At 38.6% G+C, this 18621-nt stretch overlaps 1 protein-coding gene across 1 annotated transcript; it reads left to right on the top strand.

The window, feature by feature from the left end:
- Positions 1-9408: 9408 nt before the first annotated feature.
- On the top strand, positions 9409-16663 carry HEB1 (ARM repeat superfamily protein). The gene is made up of 5 exons (XM_078581096.1): positions 9409-10573; positions 11220-11684; positions 13282-14178; positions 14819-14978; positions 15719-16663. Exons 1-5 carry the CDS (start codon positions 9521-9523, stop codon positions 16465-16467), a joined length of 3324 nt encoding a protein of 1107 aa, XP_078437222.1. The 5' UTR covers positions 9409-9520; the 3' UTR covers positions 16468-16663.
- Positions 16664-18621: the final 1958 nt, after the last annotated feature.

Here is an 18621-nt window from a genome sequence, read left to right as displayed (position 1 = left end):
TTTCTTGGCGTATTTTTCCAGTTTCCTGTTTATATGTGTCTTTCTTGTCCGGGCCTACGGATTGTGCGGCACAGATTTGGCCGACAGAGTCCATCTATCAAATGGCCTTTGATCGATGATCAAATTGGCTGGATTGATTGATCATCTGTCAAACTGGTGGACAGTTGGCTGTACGAAGTCATTTTTGTCATTAGTCATGTGTAGGAAACGATGGTTTAGGTCTCGATATCGGTTTTTTAAAAAACTTAAACATATACCTAAACTTCGGTACGGCCTCGGTTCGGTCAAAGATTGGTTTTGGTTTGGTAAAACCTCTAAGTTCAGTCACAGTTATCTGAAAGAAAACATTTTGGAATTTTAAAAATTAAAGTCAAATTTTAGGTTAAAAATATTGAGAAAAAGATAAACAAACTACTTTATTTATTAAAGAGATCGCTTTTGTCATGGATTCACTACATAAACAAAGAGAAAACTGTAATGTTGCATCTACAAATAAAGATTTATTTTTACTCCGTTCAGCTTGGGACTGGTTTTTGGTTCGGCGAGCTCTTTGTACTGAATCTGGTGCCGAACTTTCAGTAAACCCATAATTCCTAAACTGACAATATCAGTATAGTCTGGTTTTATCGAAGTTTGGCAAAAAAAAAGGGAAATATGACAAGGAAGACGGAGAGTGAGAGGGAAAAAGAGAGGGAGGGTAGGAGGCATTGATTCAGAGAGGGGGTGATGCTGAGGTGCTCAGGTGGATGTCTGATGCAGCGACGACAGCTGCTACGGTCAAATGGTGAGTGGATAGAAACAGAAAGATAGCTTGAGAGAGAGGAGTCATCTCCCTCATTTCCTCCATCCCCTTTGCAAATGAATAGATGAACAAATGAATGAACAGAAGGCCATTTAAGCCCATTATGTCTGTTCCTCACATCATTTGTCATCATCCTCTATCCTTAGTTGCAAGTCCCCAAAGTAGGAGACATTCCTGCACAAAGCCATGTGTGCTTATTGTGAGGATGTGTTCGTGTACTTTGACTCAAAATATGGGATCGAGTCCTTAAGCGTGAACGCCACACACATCATGTGTGGTGACACCTGACCCTAATCTTTAAAGTGCCTGTTAGGTGCTCGTGATTGTCGGCACGCAAGCGTGGTGGATCAGGACAGGCTGTGCATGCTGCGTATGCAGCCTGTCAAGAGCGCGCATTGGGGATACTCAGGCTCGGCAATAGAGGTGCAGCAAGCAATGTGAGCGGTGTGGGTTGTTTGTGCACGCTACAAGTGCTGGGTTTGCAGGGCTGGGGAGGGGGGGGGGACATTATGCTTGGAGACTAAGGCATTGGTGCATTGAGTATGAGCTTATATTCAAGATAACCTAAGGGTGTTTTAGATCTGATAACCCTTGTAAAAATAAGGTTTTACTTAACCCGAGTAAATGAGCTCGAGGTGTTCTCAATCGGCAAAGCCTCTAAAGACAAAGGTGTTCTCAATCGGCAATGCCTCCTAGGTGTTCTCAATCGGCAAAGCCTCCAAGGTGTTCTCAATCGGCGAAGCCTCCACGGACTGAGATGAGGAGTTCTCAATCGGTGAAGCCTCCAAGTACTGAGCTGAGGATTTCTCAATCTATGAAGCCTCACCCCATGACTTGCTAGCTCATTTTATTTTTAATTATAATTTTAACTTTTATAATTTATTATTCCTTTATAATACAATGACTCAATTCACATAAGGACCTTGTCCCTACCCTCTCTTCTTAACCTCCAAGCTATCTAAAGTTGCTGCAAGAGACTTCCGCTGCAAAAGTAAAGGCTGCTCAATGTTTCTGTCCAAGCGTTGAGGCCAGCATACGTTCAATCCAAGCATCGTGACTAGCTGGAGATTTGACTGCGTGACTGTAGTAGAGACATGAAAAAAAATTACATTCTTTCGTAAATGTGTGAATGAAAATGAACCCTATAAATAGTGTTTGTAAATAGGCGAACCATTTATGAACTTTTGGCGTTCTCGAGGGCTTTTTATGTTTTCAACACTCTCTCTCCCGTTCTCGAATGACCACGAATAAACCGAACACAAACGCAAATAGACAAACAAAAAAAAATACACATTCGCACAAAACTAGAACCAAATTCACACAAAGTGAAATAAAGAACCGCACACGGTTCTGTGCAGTGTTCTGATTGAATTTGTTTTTATTATGTTCGGAACACCGAACAGAACGAACAATTCGCACAAACTCACACAAAAAGAGCAGAACGACCATGTCTAAATGCACACATAGATTTTCACATGTTCGTTTTCATCAAACAATGAATTTCCCATCCCTAATTCTGAGATTTAATTCAACCCACTTAGGATAAGTAATTATCTCGTTAAATATAAATTTTTTTAGAGGGATAACTAGAAAGAGAGAGAGAGATAGAGAGTTTGCAAGTAGGCATGGTCGTTCTGTTCTGTTCGTTTAAAACGAACAAAAAATTTGCACAAATTTTTTTTTGGTGTGCTGTTCTTTTTATGTGCGAAAATTAGAACAAATGTTTGAACAATTCGCACAAATTTGCACAAACCGAACAAATTCGAACAATCGAACAAATTCGCACAATCGAACAAATTTTCACAAACGAAATTTTTTTCACAAATGAACAAATTTTCACAAACGAACAAATTTGCACAAAACAAACAAATTTGCACAAATGAACAAATTCGCACAAAACGAACAAATTTTCACAACCAAACAAAATTCGTACAAACGAACAAATTTACACAAAAAGAACAAAATTCGCATGAAAAGAACATAATTGTTAGGAAATTGCATAAAATGCACAAAATTGGAAAAAAATTTTATGCATCTGCCAAAGTATATTATACTAAAAATATTCTAATTTATTATGACGTTATACTCATTCACAACTCACAAAACACCATATTCAGTATAATTCTATCAATCCAAATGTAACAGTCACTGAATCTAATGATAATGGCATTTATATTTTAATGGTACCTGATATGTGAGGGGTTTATGTCATTGTTGTCACTTAGATTTAAGAAAAAAGTTTGGATTATTTTAATGAATTCATTTGGCAATTTATTCAGAAGAGGGGATTATACTGAATTCATTTTGGTAGTTCATTTCATTTCATTGGGTGACATAACTGAATTCATTTGGTTTTAAAGGAAAGGAATTGATTGATTTAATAGATTTTTTAGACTTAATTTGATTAAAATGACTTACATGAAACGGAGTGTACTTACATATTTTTCTAGAATTTGGTTAGAGGGTGGAATGATTAGATTTCAATAATAATATATTTGGGTATTTGTTCAATAATAACATAACTTTTTTAGTTCTCATACCTAAGAAAGAAGGTACGATGGGTGTATCCAAACCGTAATGAATCCAAGATGTCATTTTGAAATCAAATGTTAGGGTTCCTAGTTTTGTCAGAGATAGAAAGCAAGAGAGAAGGAGAGGGAGAGGGAGAGAGTGTGTGAAGGAGAGAAGAAGAGGGAGAGGGTTAGGGTGAGTGAGAGAGAGGAAGACAGACGGAATGAGAGCGACGGTGAGAGCGTGAGACAGAGAACTGGAGAAGGAAAGGGACAGGGAGATAGAGAGACGAAGAGAAAGGGGGGATTAAAGATAGAGAAGGGAGAATTTGATAGATAGAGAGTAAGAGAGAATAAGAGAGAGAGAGAGAGAGAGAGAGAGAGAAATCAAAGAATTAGAAGGAGAGAGAGAATCGGAGATAGAAAAGAGAAGATCAGAGAATGATAAAAAGGGAGACAGAGATAATTAGGGAGAGAGAAAGATGGAATTAAGGACCGCGAGAAAACTAGAGATAGAGTTAGGGAATGAGAGAAAAGTAGAGAGGAGAAAGCGAGGAAAAGAGAGAATCAAATAATTAGAGAGAGAGCGAAAGAGAGAATCAGAGATAGAGAGAATACCAGAGAATGGTAGAGAGAAAGAAAGAATTAGAGAGAGAGAATGAGAGATAGATTACGAGTGAGGGAGGAAGAGAGAATGAGAGAGAGGTAGAAAGAAAAAATTAGAATGTGGGGAAACAGAGAATTAGATAAAGAGAATCTTATAGAGATAACTGGAGAGAGAGAAAAATAGAGAATTAGAGATAGACAATTGAAGAAACAGATAGAGAGACAACAAATTAGAGATAGAGGAAGAGTGAATCAGATATTTAGAGAGAGAGACAGAGAGATTCAGAGATAGAGATAGAAAAAATCACAGATTTAGAGGGAGCAGAATTCTGAAAATTTTCTCATCAGTAATTTTTCTTCAGAGGCTGCAGTCTCTCCGCATAGCGGGAAATTTAATTTTTTAAAATTAAACACTGTGTGGAGGACATTTCCTTGAGTATATATGTATTTTAATCCACCAAATGCAAAACGTGGGGCACGACATAAAATTTTTGAAGAGTAGGACAAATTTTTGAAGGAAAACAACTCACTTCAAAATTGAAGTCCCTCTTCTCACCCAAACCCTCAAAATTCCAGTCAGATTTCTGGCTGGGTATTTCTAGCTGCAGAACTAGCTTTCTGCCTCCTGCTCGAGTATGCTCTTTTGGCGATGGTTGAATCCTGAGTAGCGCCCTCAGCTTGATGACGAGCAATCCTGCTCTGCACAGATAAAGAAAATCTTATAATTGGAGACAGAATTAGAGAGACGAAGAGAAAGAGGGAATTGAAGACAGAGCAAGGGAGAATTTAATAGATAGAGAGTAAGGGAGAATAAGAGAGAGTGAGAGAGTCAGAGAATGATAGAGAGAGTAAGAAAGTAGAGGAATAATTGGGGAACTAGAGCGAGAAAACTAGAGGAGTCTCGCATTTAGACGGAGGATTCTTCCATCATTGTCGCCGGTATTGTGTGGTGGAGCGCTAATCTGCGTGTTGAAAAATGAAATAATTTGCCATCACATCATCATAATTTTTGTTCACGGAGGCAAAGTCAAGGAGCAAGGACAAAGTCTAACTCATCGGTGCATTCAGACAAATGTTAAATAGCCCATCATCTTCATCATCGTCTTCGTCCTCATCTGCTCTTAGGTCGTCGTTGTTGTACCATGACTTCAACATCATTAACACTTCAACGCTCTCTACCGTGAGCCTCAATTGTATGTAGTTGATTACTCGGCGACCCTCTGAAATAGATGCTCACACGCGGCACTCATCGCTTGAACTGCTAGGAAATCCTTGACCACAAGTGCTAACGCCGGGTAAGAAAGCTGACCTGTTTTGGGGGTAAAGTAGTCAGAAATTCAATAAGTAATGCTAAATATTTGGAAAATAAACAATGCAAATTATATGATACCTGTCGTTTCCACCAATGTAACACCTCTGTACCGAATGCTGGGGGGGACGTCGCGTATATGTCGAGCTCTGTGATCGGATCAACTCGTTGTGGTAGCTCAGATGGATCTAGTATTTCTTCAAGCTCCATTTGTATGAAATCACTCATCGTTGATAGAGCAGTTTGTTCGATGCGTCGATTCCCGGGGTTCCTGGATACTGAATGTGTTCCCATGATATTGCGGACGGTAGATAGAACCATTCTTAGCTTGTGACTCAATCAAACGGAGCTTCATAGATGGATCAAGTAAAGAGGCGATAGTTAAATCCTCATTTTGTGTTAGTACAGACACATTTATCTAGCTTAGCCCACATACCAGAACATACATTAGATAAGGCGCTCCATTTCCTAGCGGAGATAGCATGACCAACTATAAGCATGGATGAGTTCGATATGCCCACACTAATTCGCTTTAGATGCCTCATCAGTCCCTCAATAATGACTATAGCCTCATTTGACGTCAGTGTCTTGCTTTGGATAGCAACAGAGGTACCAAGCTGGAGTGGTTTGAGTAAGTCGACAAAAATTTTGCACTAGCTCCTATTTTGCATCAAGAAAGGCTTATTTTCGAAGAGCGGTGGACATCATCATATCGATAACAATTTTCTTTTCAATGCATAGCATCTTATAAGTGGAACTCCACCTAGTAGGGCAATCTATCGGGATCCTCCTCGCGTTTGACATATTTAATTGTCTGCAATATGTAAAGTACTTCGCCTCTTGCCTCGTCAATCCTCGTATAGCAATCACCACCTCTCTTAAGCGTCGAACAACATCCCCTAAGGAAATTGCAAGAGAATCATATTCCTCCACATCCATCACATCATCAAGGTTTGTGAGGTCTACTTTGTCAATGAAACTTGACTCGGGGCCATCTTCAACGACATTGAGCGCCTTAAATCCGGCCTGCATAACTAAGTTGATCACATGCACAATTCACAAGACATGTCTCTTTGCAGTGAAACGAGCATTCATTGCCGCAACTCTCGTTCTAATATCGCCATCATTGTTGAATTATTTGAAGCATTGTCCATCGTAATAGCGCACAACTTCTCACTCAATTTAAATTCTGCCAGAACTTCCAACACAATCTCGCTCAAGCACTCCCCAGTGTGGGATCCCTCTATTTGGCGTATAATAAGGACACATTCACACATTTTCCATTTCGTGTCTACCCAATGAACGGTGAGTCCTATAAATGATATTTGATTCACAGAAGTCCAACAATCTAGAGGATGGCCACTCTATCAACACTCTCTAGACGGTCGTGAATACTGCTCTTCAACTCAATATAAAGCTTGAAAGCCTTTTCCTTCACAGCCCTTGTCGATGGAATGGATATCTCCTCTTGTGCGATGAATCGAAGCAGTCGGATGAAATATTTTTTACAGACAATGTTCCACGGTGAGGCTGACTAACAGATGAAACGTACAAGCTCTTCTTTTATCGTCTCCTGCAAGGGACCAGTGAAGTACAGTTTTTCAATACCTTGTCGATCAAAGATTTTGGCCAACGATGGTTAGAAGAGCTGTAATCTTGAGCCTGCAGCTCGTTATACTCTTTACGGTGCACATTTTTCAAATGATGCCATAGGATCGTGTTGCAACTATACTTGTTTTGCTCTATAGTCACTGCACGACCCCGAGTACATGTTGCACAAAGGTTGCATGTGAACACCTTTGGCGCCACCTCTGTGAAGTGTATCCGTGGCCAACATTCCCCTCGGACGATGACGAGCTTCCATGGGAACTAGATGCATACGATAGAGGTTCCCTAGGCATCCTAAATTATATTTGGAAATTTATATTACTTAAAAAATTCATCCAATACCAAGCTGAATTTGGACATTGTTTGATGTGCACTCATAAAGTACACATGTTCAAACAGATTCATAAATAGAAAAGTAAGAAATTTATTACAACTACAAAGGTGAAATGTAGAGTTGTACATCATACGGGTTAATAATAAAGCAAACAAAGTAAAATATATGCCAATTAACATAAATTGAAAAATTCTCCAATCCGTGTCCCGTTCGTCACATAAGTATGCACCTTTTTAATTGCCTTCGAGGCAAATTCAGGAATGGTTCATTAGGCAGATAAATGCTCTTAACGTTATGGAGAGTACAGAGAACGCCGTGTAGAGTTCTGTATCAAAAAGCAGAGAAATGTTCAGATTAGTAGAGATGACTTCCTGCTGAAATAAGATAGAAATCAACCGAAACATCCAATATAGATATTTCAAACGATACTCAGAGAATGAGAGATAAAGGGGTTGATAAAACATAAAGAAATATGTGTCTGAAAAGTTGACTAATAAATCCAGAAAATGTAACATGCTATCGGATGAACATATCGGGAGGTTAATGATCAATCTGAGCAATTAGTTGCAACACGAGAATATCTAAGTGGAAGAACACTTAAGTTATTATCCCGTCCTCAATATGCTTCCAACATGGATGTAAATATTTAACACATTACATTTTATCAACTGGTGTCAAAATTAAAATCAAATGACTCTTAGTTGGCTCATCATAAAAAGTAAAAACTTAATCATTCAATATTCCTTTGTCTGCTTACACTCAAGTATATACATCAAATGATAACAATGGATATGGAGAATTTACTATGAGAGGAAAATTTCAAAGTCGAGGAGGATACCAGAATAGAGGCTGAAAAAATAATGTACAAGCAGATCGTACGATTATACTTTGAACTTCCTCATAGGATTATCTAGGCACATCGGAAGAGACTATATTCAGTGTTTTTGAGACGAGAATTAATCCTCTGGAAACTTCCAAGTGCATAAAACCTACATTCACATGATGAAATACGTGAAGACTCAATCATTTATGATGACCGCAAAAATAAAAATATTAGCATCTGAACCTTTGAATGCATGGTCTATGCTAGTCGGATAGCAAATCTAACCAATCAACCAGCTCAATATCATGGGGCAGATCAACTCCAACTTGGTAATTGCACATGTTTACAAATTATACCGCATGTTCCATCAAAATTATATTTTTATTGTTATACTTTGCATCTTAAAGATGGCATTCATGTACCAACAATCGCACAAAATATTATTTCTATTCGTCAACTCCAACTGATACCGGTACCGGATGTTGGTATCGGGACGGATGCTGTATCGGATACTGGAAATGCATTTTCCGGTATCCATTTTTTCGATATCTGGATACTGGATATCGGTTGCTACAGTGCTGATATCCTATACCGATATCAGTCTTCGTCTCAACGGGGCAGATGACAATATTGGATGCAGATATTGAAAACCGATATCCGCATCGAATTATAATAAAACTAATTTTAGTTAGTAGATACCCTGCATTTCACATAGATAACGTGGGCACAGGTAAACCGGAAGAGTTTTCTACTGGGTCATACATCTCAACTATTATATACAGTTGTAGGTTTTTAATTTTTTCCATATGGGATAGAAGGATTCGGGTTTTGTGTTAAACTCGCAATCCCTTTATCCCGTATGGAAAGACATAGAAATTTTTATTTCTATTTATCGGACGGTGTACTCATTAATTAAGTATAGTGATAAAAGATATAACATAATTTTAGCATTACATAATTTATCGGCCTCATTTAATTTATACAGAGAATATTTTCTAATATCTTGCATGTGGGATAACGGGATTCAGAGTTATCCTGTTATCCTATATGGAAGAAAAAAAAAATTGCACACTATATATTAATGGGCATTGATCATAAATCAAAAACCATTCAATGTGTTTAAAACTAACAGGTTGAAGGTGAAATACAGTTTAGTTTTATCGGTGGATACCGGTATATCCGGATATCAAAAACTATTTGCTAGCTATATACCACAACAGATAGAAAAGAAAAAATAGATAGATAGATAGATAGAAAGATAGAAAGTTTAAGAAAAAATAGAAAAGAACATGGAACTCAACGCCGAAGTTCTCGGCGATCTTGCAGTTCGAGCAGGACCCGGTTCAGATCTTGGATGCTTTGCTGCCGTTTGATCCAGACGAAATCTACGGTGAGGATTCGCCGGATTTTAAAATTTTCAGTTTCCCGCCATCGGAGAGATATATATAGCGATAGAGAGACAGAAATTCGGAAGTTTTCATGGTGGAAGATTGGCAGGAGACTGTCCGAGGAGAAGCGATCGCCGGCCATGGAGAAGAGGCTTCGATCGGCTGTTCGTTCTTCGGCGGAGGAATTTCTCTCTGCCGCCGTCTCAGATCTCTCGTCCAAGGGCTCGAAATCCACTCTCAAATCGTTGATTTTCGCCATCTCTCCCTCTTCCAATCTTTCTTCCTCCCTTCCCTCTGCTCTCTTCGCTGCTCTCTCCAAAACCATCGATTCCTTCAAGAATGAACTCGGATCCACCTCCAGAAGTAGCGGGGAACGTTCCTCGCGGTCGCCTCCCAGCAAGCGCTTACGCCGAAGAGATGAGGAATTGGGGGCTGACGAGCCGGAGACGATGATCCGGATGAGAGAGATCCGGCGGTACGTTTACATTTCTCAATTGTGTGTTTCGAGTCCGAAGAAGAGCTTCAATCCCGCCCATTTTCTGTCTTGCGTGCGGTCTCTGCACGATTGCCTGGTGCTCTTTGAGGCAGACGAAGATTTGTCGACGGAAATCGCGAGTCTCTGTGAGAAATGGTGGAAGGAGAAGCTTCCGGAGAGGGAAACTCTGATTTCTCAGTCTTTGCCGTTTCTGCTCTCGAGGTCCCTCACACTGAACATGAAATCATATGTTCACCGAGTCTACGCCATGAGAGAAGCCTTCTTGTTGTTTGATTTCCACGATGAAAGTATCGAGGACTTGAAATTGCTGTTGCTCAGGTGTGTCATCACGCCCCTTTACCTCAAGACTGACGAGGGCAGACGCTTTGTAGCCTTCATGTTGTCGGTGAATAGCAAGTTACTGAAGGAGTCTCTTGCGTTGATCAAGTCTCAGATCCAATTTGGAAGGAAAGCAGTGCTTGAAGCTTATTCTGAGATTTTATTCAGGTTTTGGAAGCATTCAGAACAATCCCAACGCCGCGAATTTGAGGATGGTTTCCTTCAATATCTCGTTGAGGGGGCGATTTATGCTAGCTCAAAGTCTCTGGCTAACTCTATTCGGAGAATACTTAGAGGGTTTTTTGACAACAGGGCGATCGATGGGGTAGATAAGCTGCTTTTCCGACTTGCCGAGCCAGTTTTGTTCCGATCCTTGCAGGTAAATTATTTGGGATGTTTGTTCATCACTCTCTTCCGAGAATTGTATTATCAGTTAAAAACACCCAAACTACAAATTTTTTTTGTAGGTTGGTTATTCGTTTCCTTGTTCAAATTACTGAATTCAGTGCTGTCATACTTTTTAAATGTAATTTGACAGAGTTTAAAGATGAGTTGTATTATAAATTTGACAGACCAAACGCCGAATTTTCTTTTTTTTATATCTTATTTTATTTCATTATTGAGAGTTGTCTATCATTTCCATGTCAAAATCTTTCAAAAAAAATCATTTTTATGTCAAAAAATGGTTGAATTCACTACTTTCGTAGCTCTGTTTGCGTACTTGTACGGAATTAAAGATGAATTCTATTATCAAATGAGAGACCCATATGGAAAACTTATATTTTTTTAGTTCATTGAGAGTTCTCTTTCATTTTAATGTATAAAAATCATCATTTAATATTTTTTATCATCAATTCGAGAGCCCAATGCAGAATTAAATTTGAATTCCTCTAGAGTTTAATACCATTTCCCTTTCAAAATTTGTTGATTTCAGCGCTATTACTATTTTTTAATGTTTTTTGGAATTTTAACTTAAATGATGATTACTTTGTTTATCAAAAGACATGGGGATCTAATGCTTTCAGGTGGCCAATTCGAACGTCCGTCAGAACGCATTATACTTGCTAATTGATCTGTTCCCCTTGGAAAACCCCGATGCTACGAGGGAGGATAAAACAATATTGCTTGAAAGACAGTCTTTTCTTCTAGAAAAATTGTTGGAAGACGATTCACCCGACATCAGATCCGTCTCCGTTGAGGGTTGCTGCCGGGTGCTTCATCACTTCTGGGAAGTCATTCCATCATCCACTATAACAAAGATGCTCACCAAGATCATAGACCACATCTCACACGACTCCTCCAACGACGTCAAGCTATCAACTTTGAAGGGTATTACATATCTTCTGGAAAATCCACAAGCTCTGGAAGTTCTCAAAGTCTTGCTCCCCAGACTAGGGTTCATGTTCTTGGACCCTTTTCTCTCAGTTCGAGTGCATCTCTGTGATCTCCTTCTCGCATCCAGAGCTATCCGGAACTTCCAGTTTACCATGGTTTGCCCACCCCCATACTGATCTCATCAAAAACCTCTGATTCGGGTTCAGGGTTTATGGTTCAGTTTATTTAATTTTTTGAAGAGATTATGGTTCAGTTTATAGAGTTTTTGTGTTTGAAGTGCACAACCTAGGTTTGAAGGTTTTTAGCTTTAGGGTGTGCGGTTAAAGGTTAATGATTTTTTCTTAATTATTTATTTTTTCCGTGATCATTTTCATTTTATAATTCGTTTCTTTTATACTTTCTCTATTTTCATTCTTTGCATTAAATTTCAATGTCGAGTTCTTAATTTTTAATTTCCGTTTTTCATTTCTAAATATTTCATCATTGTTCAATTGTCTTTTATCTCTTTCTCTTTCCCTTCAATTTTGGAGTCTTTTTCATTTATCTTCTCCTTTTCCATGTAGTTCCATTTACTCATTCTCTCTATTAATTTACTATCGAGAGTGTAAATCTTTAATCTCTTTGAGTTTGGATTTCGAATTTTAGATTAACCTGGAATTTACTATTTTCATTTTTTTCTCTAAATTTAAGTTAGTTTTATATTTAATTTTCGTATTCCATTTCTTACAATCTGTCATTTTCTTAAATTTTCAGCAACTGTTTCTACTTAAAAATTCCCTTCAAATTTTTTTAAAGTTTTTTTCATTTCTTTTCTCCTCTTTCCATGTTCTTCCATTTTCTTATTCTTCCTATTTATGCACAATCGAGGGTTTAAATCTGTAATTTCTACGAGTCTGGATTTCAATTTTTTTATTAATCTGGTATTTACTATTTTGATTTTTCTCTAAATTTAAGTTAGTTTTATATATAATTTTCGTATTCCATTTCTTGTAATCTGTCATTTTCATTAACTGTTTCGACTTAAAAATTCCATTCAATTTTTAAGCTTTTTTTCATTTCTTTTCTCCTTTTTCCATGTTCTTTTATTTTCTTATTCTTCCTATTTATTCACAATCGAGGGTTTAAATCTTTAATTTCTACGAGTCTTGATTTCAAAATTTAGATTAATCTGGTATTTAGTATTTCATTTTTTCTCTAAATTTAAGTTAGTTTTATATTTAATTTCCGTATTCCATTTCTTGTAATCTATCACTATCATTACTGTTTCTTCTTAAAAAATCCCTTCAAAATTTTCATTAACTGTTTCTACTTCAAAATTCCCTTCAATTTTTTTTAAAGTTTTTTTTTCATTTCTTTTCTCCTTTTTCGATGTTCTTCCATATACTTATTCTTCCTATTTATTTACAATCGATGGTTTAAATCTTTGATTTCTACGAGTCTGGATTTCAAAATTTAGATTAATCTGGTATTTACTATTTTCATTTTTTCGCTTAATTTAAGTTAGTTTTATTTATAATTTTCGTATTCCATTTCTTGTAATCTGTCATTTTCATTAACTGTTTCTACATTGAAATCGAGGGATTTCAATGTTTTTTAAAGTTTTTTTTTTCATTTCTTTTCTCCTTTTTTCCATGTTCTTCCCTTTTTCTCATTCTTCCTATTGATTCACAATCGAGGGTTTTACATCTTTAATTTTGTACGAGTCTGGATTTTAAAATTTTAAGATTAACCCGGTATGTTTTTCCTCCGCAGGTGGTGGATCTCGACATTCTTCTAGCTTCATTAGCAAACGATCATCCTCAAGTGGCAAAGAAAATAGTAACACTGCTCACACCCACCTACTTCCCTTCAAAACTCGCGGCCAGAGATTCCTGCGCGCGCTTCATCGTCCTGATCAAACGATCACCCTCCGCCGGCGCCAGATTCTGCGAATTCCTCCCTCTAAACGACGGATCATCGCCCAAATCTCTCATCGAACTGGCCAAGGTATGCTACACCCTCGCCACCACTTCCCAAGACCTCTCCCCTTCCCAGATCGAAGCCTTATTCACCGCAACGGCCAATCTCTGCAAAGAACTATCAACCGAGTCTCAGCACAAAACAACTCTTTCCAAGTTCTTCACTTCCGACGCGTTGAAGTCTCTGCTCCCCACCGTTTCTTCTGTTCGATCTCAGAGCTCCATCCTTAGAGTGGTTTCGTCCCTTCACCCCGAAGGCCTCGGTGATTTCCGGGAGCTCTGCTTGAACATGATGAAGAACCGTGATGATCAAGCGGAGGTGAGGAGAATTTATGAGATTATGATTCGGAATGGCTGCTCGGATGATGTGTTTGGGGCTGTGGCGGATACACTGGAGATGGTTAGGAAGAAGATGGGGAGGACGAGGAAGAAGAAGAAGAAGATGAGATTTGATCGTGGTTTGGCCGCCATGGCTGCGAGGCAGGTCAAGGATCTTCTCTCGGGGGTAGAAACTCGGAGGGCGGTCTTGGGTTCGCCGTTCTTGGGATCGATTTCTTCGTCTCTGGGGGTTATTTCTAAGGCCGTGATTGAGAGCTCTGATGGGTTGAATGAGGCTGATGATCTTGTGTTTGTTGCGGCCTACGCCAAGCTCGCGCTGTTTAGATCTATGGAGAATGCCCCGGATGAAGAGGTGGTTTTTTTCTTTGGGGCTTTGGTGGTTTAGTTTTGTTTTGTTTGTATTTAATGGTTGTTGATTTCCTTTTTTGCTGATTTCTTGTGATTATTGGTTATTTTTATTTTCTATTTTGTCAAGTTTTGATTTATTTTTTAATATATAGATATATATATTTTATGAGACTCTTTGATTGTGCATGAATTTTTTAATTATTTTGTTCTTGAGAGGAATGTTGATGATTTGTTTTTTCTCTGTTTTTGTTGTTTTAGTTTCGATTGAATTTACGTCGTCTTTGTCTGCGTATGAGGTTTTGATATTGTCTGTGTTCTTGGGGAATATGTTATGTTCGGTTGTTTTTTCGTTTAATTTATTATTTGTTTTTTTAAATTCTCTTTCTTCTTTTTTTTGTTCTTTGAGTTTGGGGGGGGGGTATTGATGCTTTATTTGTTTTTGTTTATTCCGTTTGAGTTATTGTTGTGTTTTTCTTAATTTCTTACTTCTTTTTCTGTGCTTGGGGGCAGTTTTGATGTATGATTTTTCATTTTTTTTCTTTTCGTTGGTTTATTTCAGATTTAAATTGTTTACTTTTTTCATTTATGGGAACAATTTTTTGGGGACGAAATTTTTATTTATGAGGTTTGGTTGTTTGTTTTAGGGGCCGAATTTGGAGGAGATTTTGGAGGGTTTGCTGGATTCAGCGGAGAAAGTCTTTGGCGGGGCCGACCATGATCAGAGAACCGCGCGAGAGTCACCTCCGGTGACCCGATCCAGGACCAAGGATACTCGTCCGGCGTCATCTCCCTCCTCTCCTGAAGGTCTCTTTCTCTCTCTATCATCATCTCTCTTTATTTTTTATCTTTATATTTCTCTCTCTCAACCAATATCTCTCTCTCTCTTCCTTTCTTTCTGTCTGTACCGTTACCAATCTGTCGCCCTCGTGTCATTCTCTCCATCTCCCCTCCCTTGAAGTTCTCTTTCTATCTCCATCTTTATCTCTCTATCATCGTCTCTCTCCATTTTTTGATTTTTATACACGTCTCTCTCTTACTCTCTTTCGGTACGTATCATTACCAATCTATCTCCCCATGTCATTCTCTCAGTCTCCTTGCGTTCTTCTATCTCTATGTCTATCTCTATCTCTATCCATTTTTTGATTTTTATATCTCTCTCTTCCTCTCTTTCTGTCTGTATCTTTATCAATCTTTCTCCCGCTGTCATTCTATCAATCTCCTTGCCCTCTTTCTCTCCCTATCTCCATATCTATCCATCGTCTCTCTCTCTCTCTCTCTCTCTCTCTCCTGTTTTTATCTTTCGGTTTGTATCATTACCAATCTATACACCCTCTGTCATTCTATCAATCTCCTTGCTTTATTTCTCTATTAATATCTCTCCATCATCATCTCCCTCCATTTTTTGATATATTTATTAATCTCTCTTCATCTCTTTCAGTATATATCGTTACCAGTCTATCTCTCTCTGTCATTATCCCAATCTCCTTGCTATCTTTCTCCATTAAACTTTCTCATTACTCCATGTACCTTTCTTCAACTGGCAGGAGCCGAGGGCCCATCAGACGGCACCCGCCTCGCCACGTTACTCCTCAAATTCATCGCCGACGCCGCCACTCTCTCCCTTATCCCCGCAACCAATCCACGCTGGCCTGCCTTCGCCTCCACCGCCCTCCGCCACATCATTGCCACGTCCCACCCGCCAGGCCGACGAATTCCCACTGCCAAGTATGCCTTCTCCTACGCAGCCAAACTACTCCACGTCATCATCTCCCACCCCGTTTCGCCACGTACCCTCTCCCACCTGGCTGACAATCTCCTCGATCTCGCCGCTGTCGCCGCCACCACCGCCATCACTGCACGGCCCTGGCTCCCTGATATACTCCTCGCCCTTGCGTCCCCACACGTGGGGCCAGGTCGAGAAGGGTGCCACGTGGCTAACGATGGCTCTAGCCACGTGTCCTTGTGGGTCCGGGCCATGGACGGTGACCGAGGGCCGACAGAGGTGGTCAGGGCGGCGGCGGTGCTTCTGAGAAAAGACGGTGCGGTGGCTGCGGCGGTTGCGGCGGCGGCGGCGGAGAAGGTGAAGGCGGCGGTGGAGGTGGGGGACTTTGGGGCGATACTGGGGCTGGTTCAGTGGGTGTGTGTGGACGTCGGGGGCCCTCCCACGTGCGGGTTCGTGGAGGAAGTCCGCGCGTGCGTAGACTGTGCTTTTGAAAGCTTGTTAGATGAGCAGAAGGAAGAGAAGCGGCTGCTGGAAAATGCCAGAGCTCTTCTTGAAGGGAGGCGACTTTGATAAGAAAAAAAGTTGTCCAAAGTAAATTAAAATGTGAAGGGGGCACATGAATTTGGAGGGCACATGAAGAAGGGAGGCCCTGCAAAGAAGGCTCCTTGCACTCTTCTCACTTAGGACTCAATATCATTTTATATCTCATATATATATTGTAGATATACCTCGACTATATTACCCAAAATGCAATTATTGTGACATAATTGGTCCTTTGCCCATACATAGAGTAAAATTAATTACTATAGGAAAATAGTGTCTTACCATAAGTCTTCACTAATTAATTACATTTGAATGAGATACCAATTAATACTCTTGTAATTTAACCTAATTGATAGGTTAATTTTGTAACATCTGAGCTTCCATGCGTCACTGTCCCTATAAAGTCAATGATTAAAGTTAAATATCTCATGGAACCTATTTTTCAACAGTTTTATTGCACAAATAATCCTTCATCTGCTTAACAGACCTTGAATGTCTCAGAGTATGCTAAACTATAATATGATTATTCATCTCAAGGCCAAAAACTCAATTTGATCACACAATTATCCAAAAACTGTTCTTTTATTATTCCACTACCATAGCCAAGAACTCTATTCATCTTTTAATGAGTTTGTATACGCATATCAAGGGTGAATGATGCCATTTTAATCACACAAATTATTTCAAGGACTTGTTCCTAGTGATAAAATGATAATTATTACATTAATCCCATTATATATGTGCATTAAAATGACCATATATCTTACTGAAGATTATGATTGAGCTCATTTTAGTGAAAAAGGCTAAGTTTGTGTTTTGATGAACGTTCCATGTGGATTATATCAAGTGAACCCTCTTTCAATGAGTTTGACATAAACTATTGTTTAATTAATAATAGCAGGAAACCTGCATAGAGAGATAACTGAATTCATAAGGTTTGAACTATGCAACTCATACACGCATTGAGTAACTACCCTCACGTATGTGCAGACATCTAATGTTTGACGATCCGATCAATAGAGAAAATCAAGTTAAGATTCAAGATATTTATGATGTGGTAATAATCAGTTTCTATGTCTTTGTTCAAATATTTAAGTTGATCACAAATCTTTTGATCAGTGAAATGTGATGGCCAGTTGAATAATTTATCTAACTTAGATATTGATTTTCAGAATCAATGGGAGATCTTAAATATAGATGAATGAAATTAAATATATGTAATTATTTGAATTAGATAATTTCAGATATCTCCCATAATTACTCTAATTTTTTTAAAGTTAAACTCATGGATGTATTTGAATGATTGGTTCTCTCTTTATGGTTTAAGAAACGAATGAAAAATTTATAATTATGTAACTTCAAAATTTTAGAAATCAATTTTTCATAATTAGGTGAATATTTTATCTCATCATAAAACTGAGAAAAAAATCAAATCAGCAAGGTGATTCAGGATTGAATCACCTTGGTGTTGATCAGATAATTGATTCCTGAAGACATGTTTCGTTTTTCCTGTGTCTAGCCTCCAGACATGTACGCATGATTCCAGCACATTAAATATCATCCTTCATCTTTCAATCCTCACTATCTACCCATCTTTCCAAGAATATACACAAGAGTTTAATTGCTGTCCCATGGAACCCTACTGTCATTAGTATCCAAGTGTGTTTAGTCTCTTAGCCTCTTGATGATCCTAGGATGACTTAGGGTATGGTTAACTTCCGAAACCAAATCTATCAACCAAGTTAGTTCTGATGCATTTTAAAATATTCGTGAACTATTCTCTGTCATTCCACTACTTTGGCTGAGGACTTCATCCCATCATATTCCTTGAGCTGTCTCCCCTTGTATACGTACAATCACATCTTGAGCACTCACCTTTATGAACTTCTTTCAACACCTGAGCTAAGAACATTTGATATTCCAAGATTAGGAAGCCATTGGTCATGGTCAAAGTACATTCATCCATCCCCAAGATGCCTTTGAGGTCTCAAGTATGACCACTTACACAACCATAACATAAATCAACCTGATTTATAGTTTCATATAATAACATCTAAGAATTTATTCAGATCAACTCGGTAAATTCTATCCACTAAAAAGCATCTAGTATATATCCTTAGTGTCTCCGCACTAATGGCTATGGAACCGGCCATACTCACAATATGAGTGAGATTAGATAGT

The sequence above is a fragment of the Wolffia australiana genome, chromosome 9 (genome assembly GCF_029677425.1).
Source record: "Wolffia australiana isolate 7733 chromosome 9, ASM2967742v1".
In the NCBI taxonomy this organism is placed as follows: domain Eukaryota; kingdom Viridiplantae; phylum Streptophyta; class Magnoliopsida; order Alismatales; family Araceae; genus Wolffia; species Wolffia australiana.
The sequence above is the reverse complement of the archived record's forward strand: the minus strand, read 5'-3'. Positions and strand labels throughout refer to the sequence as shown.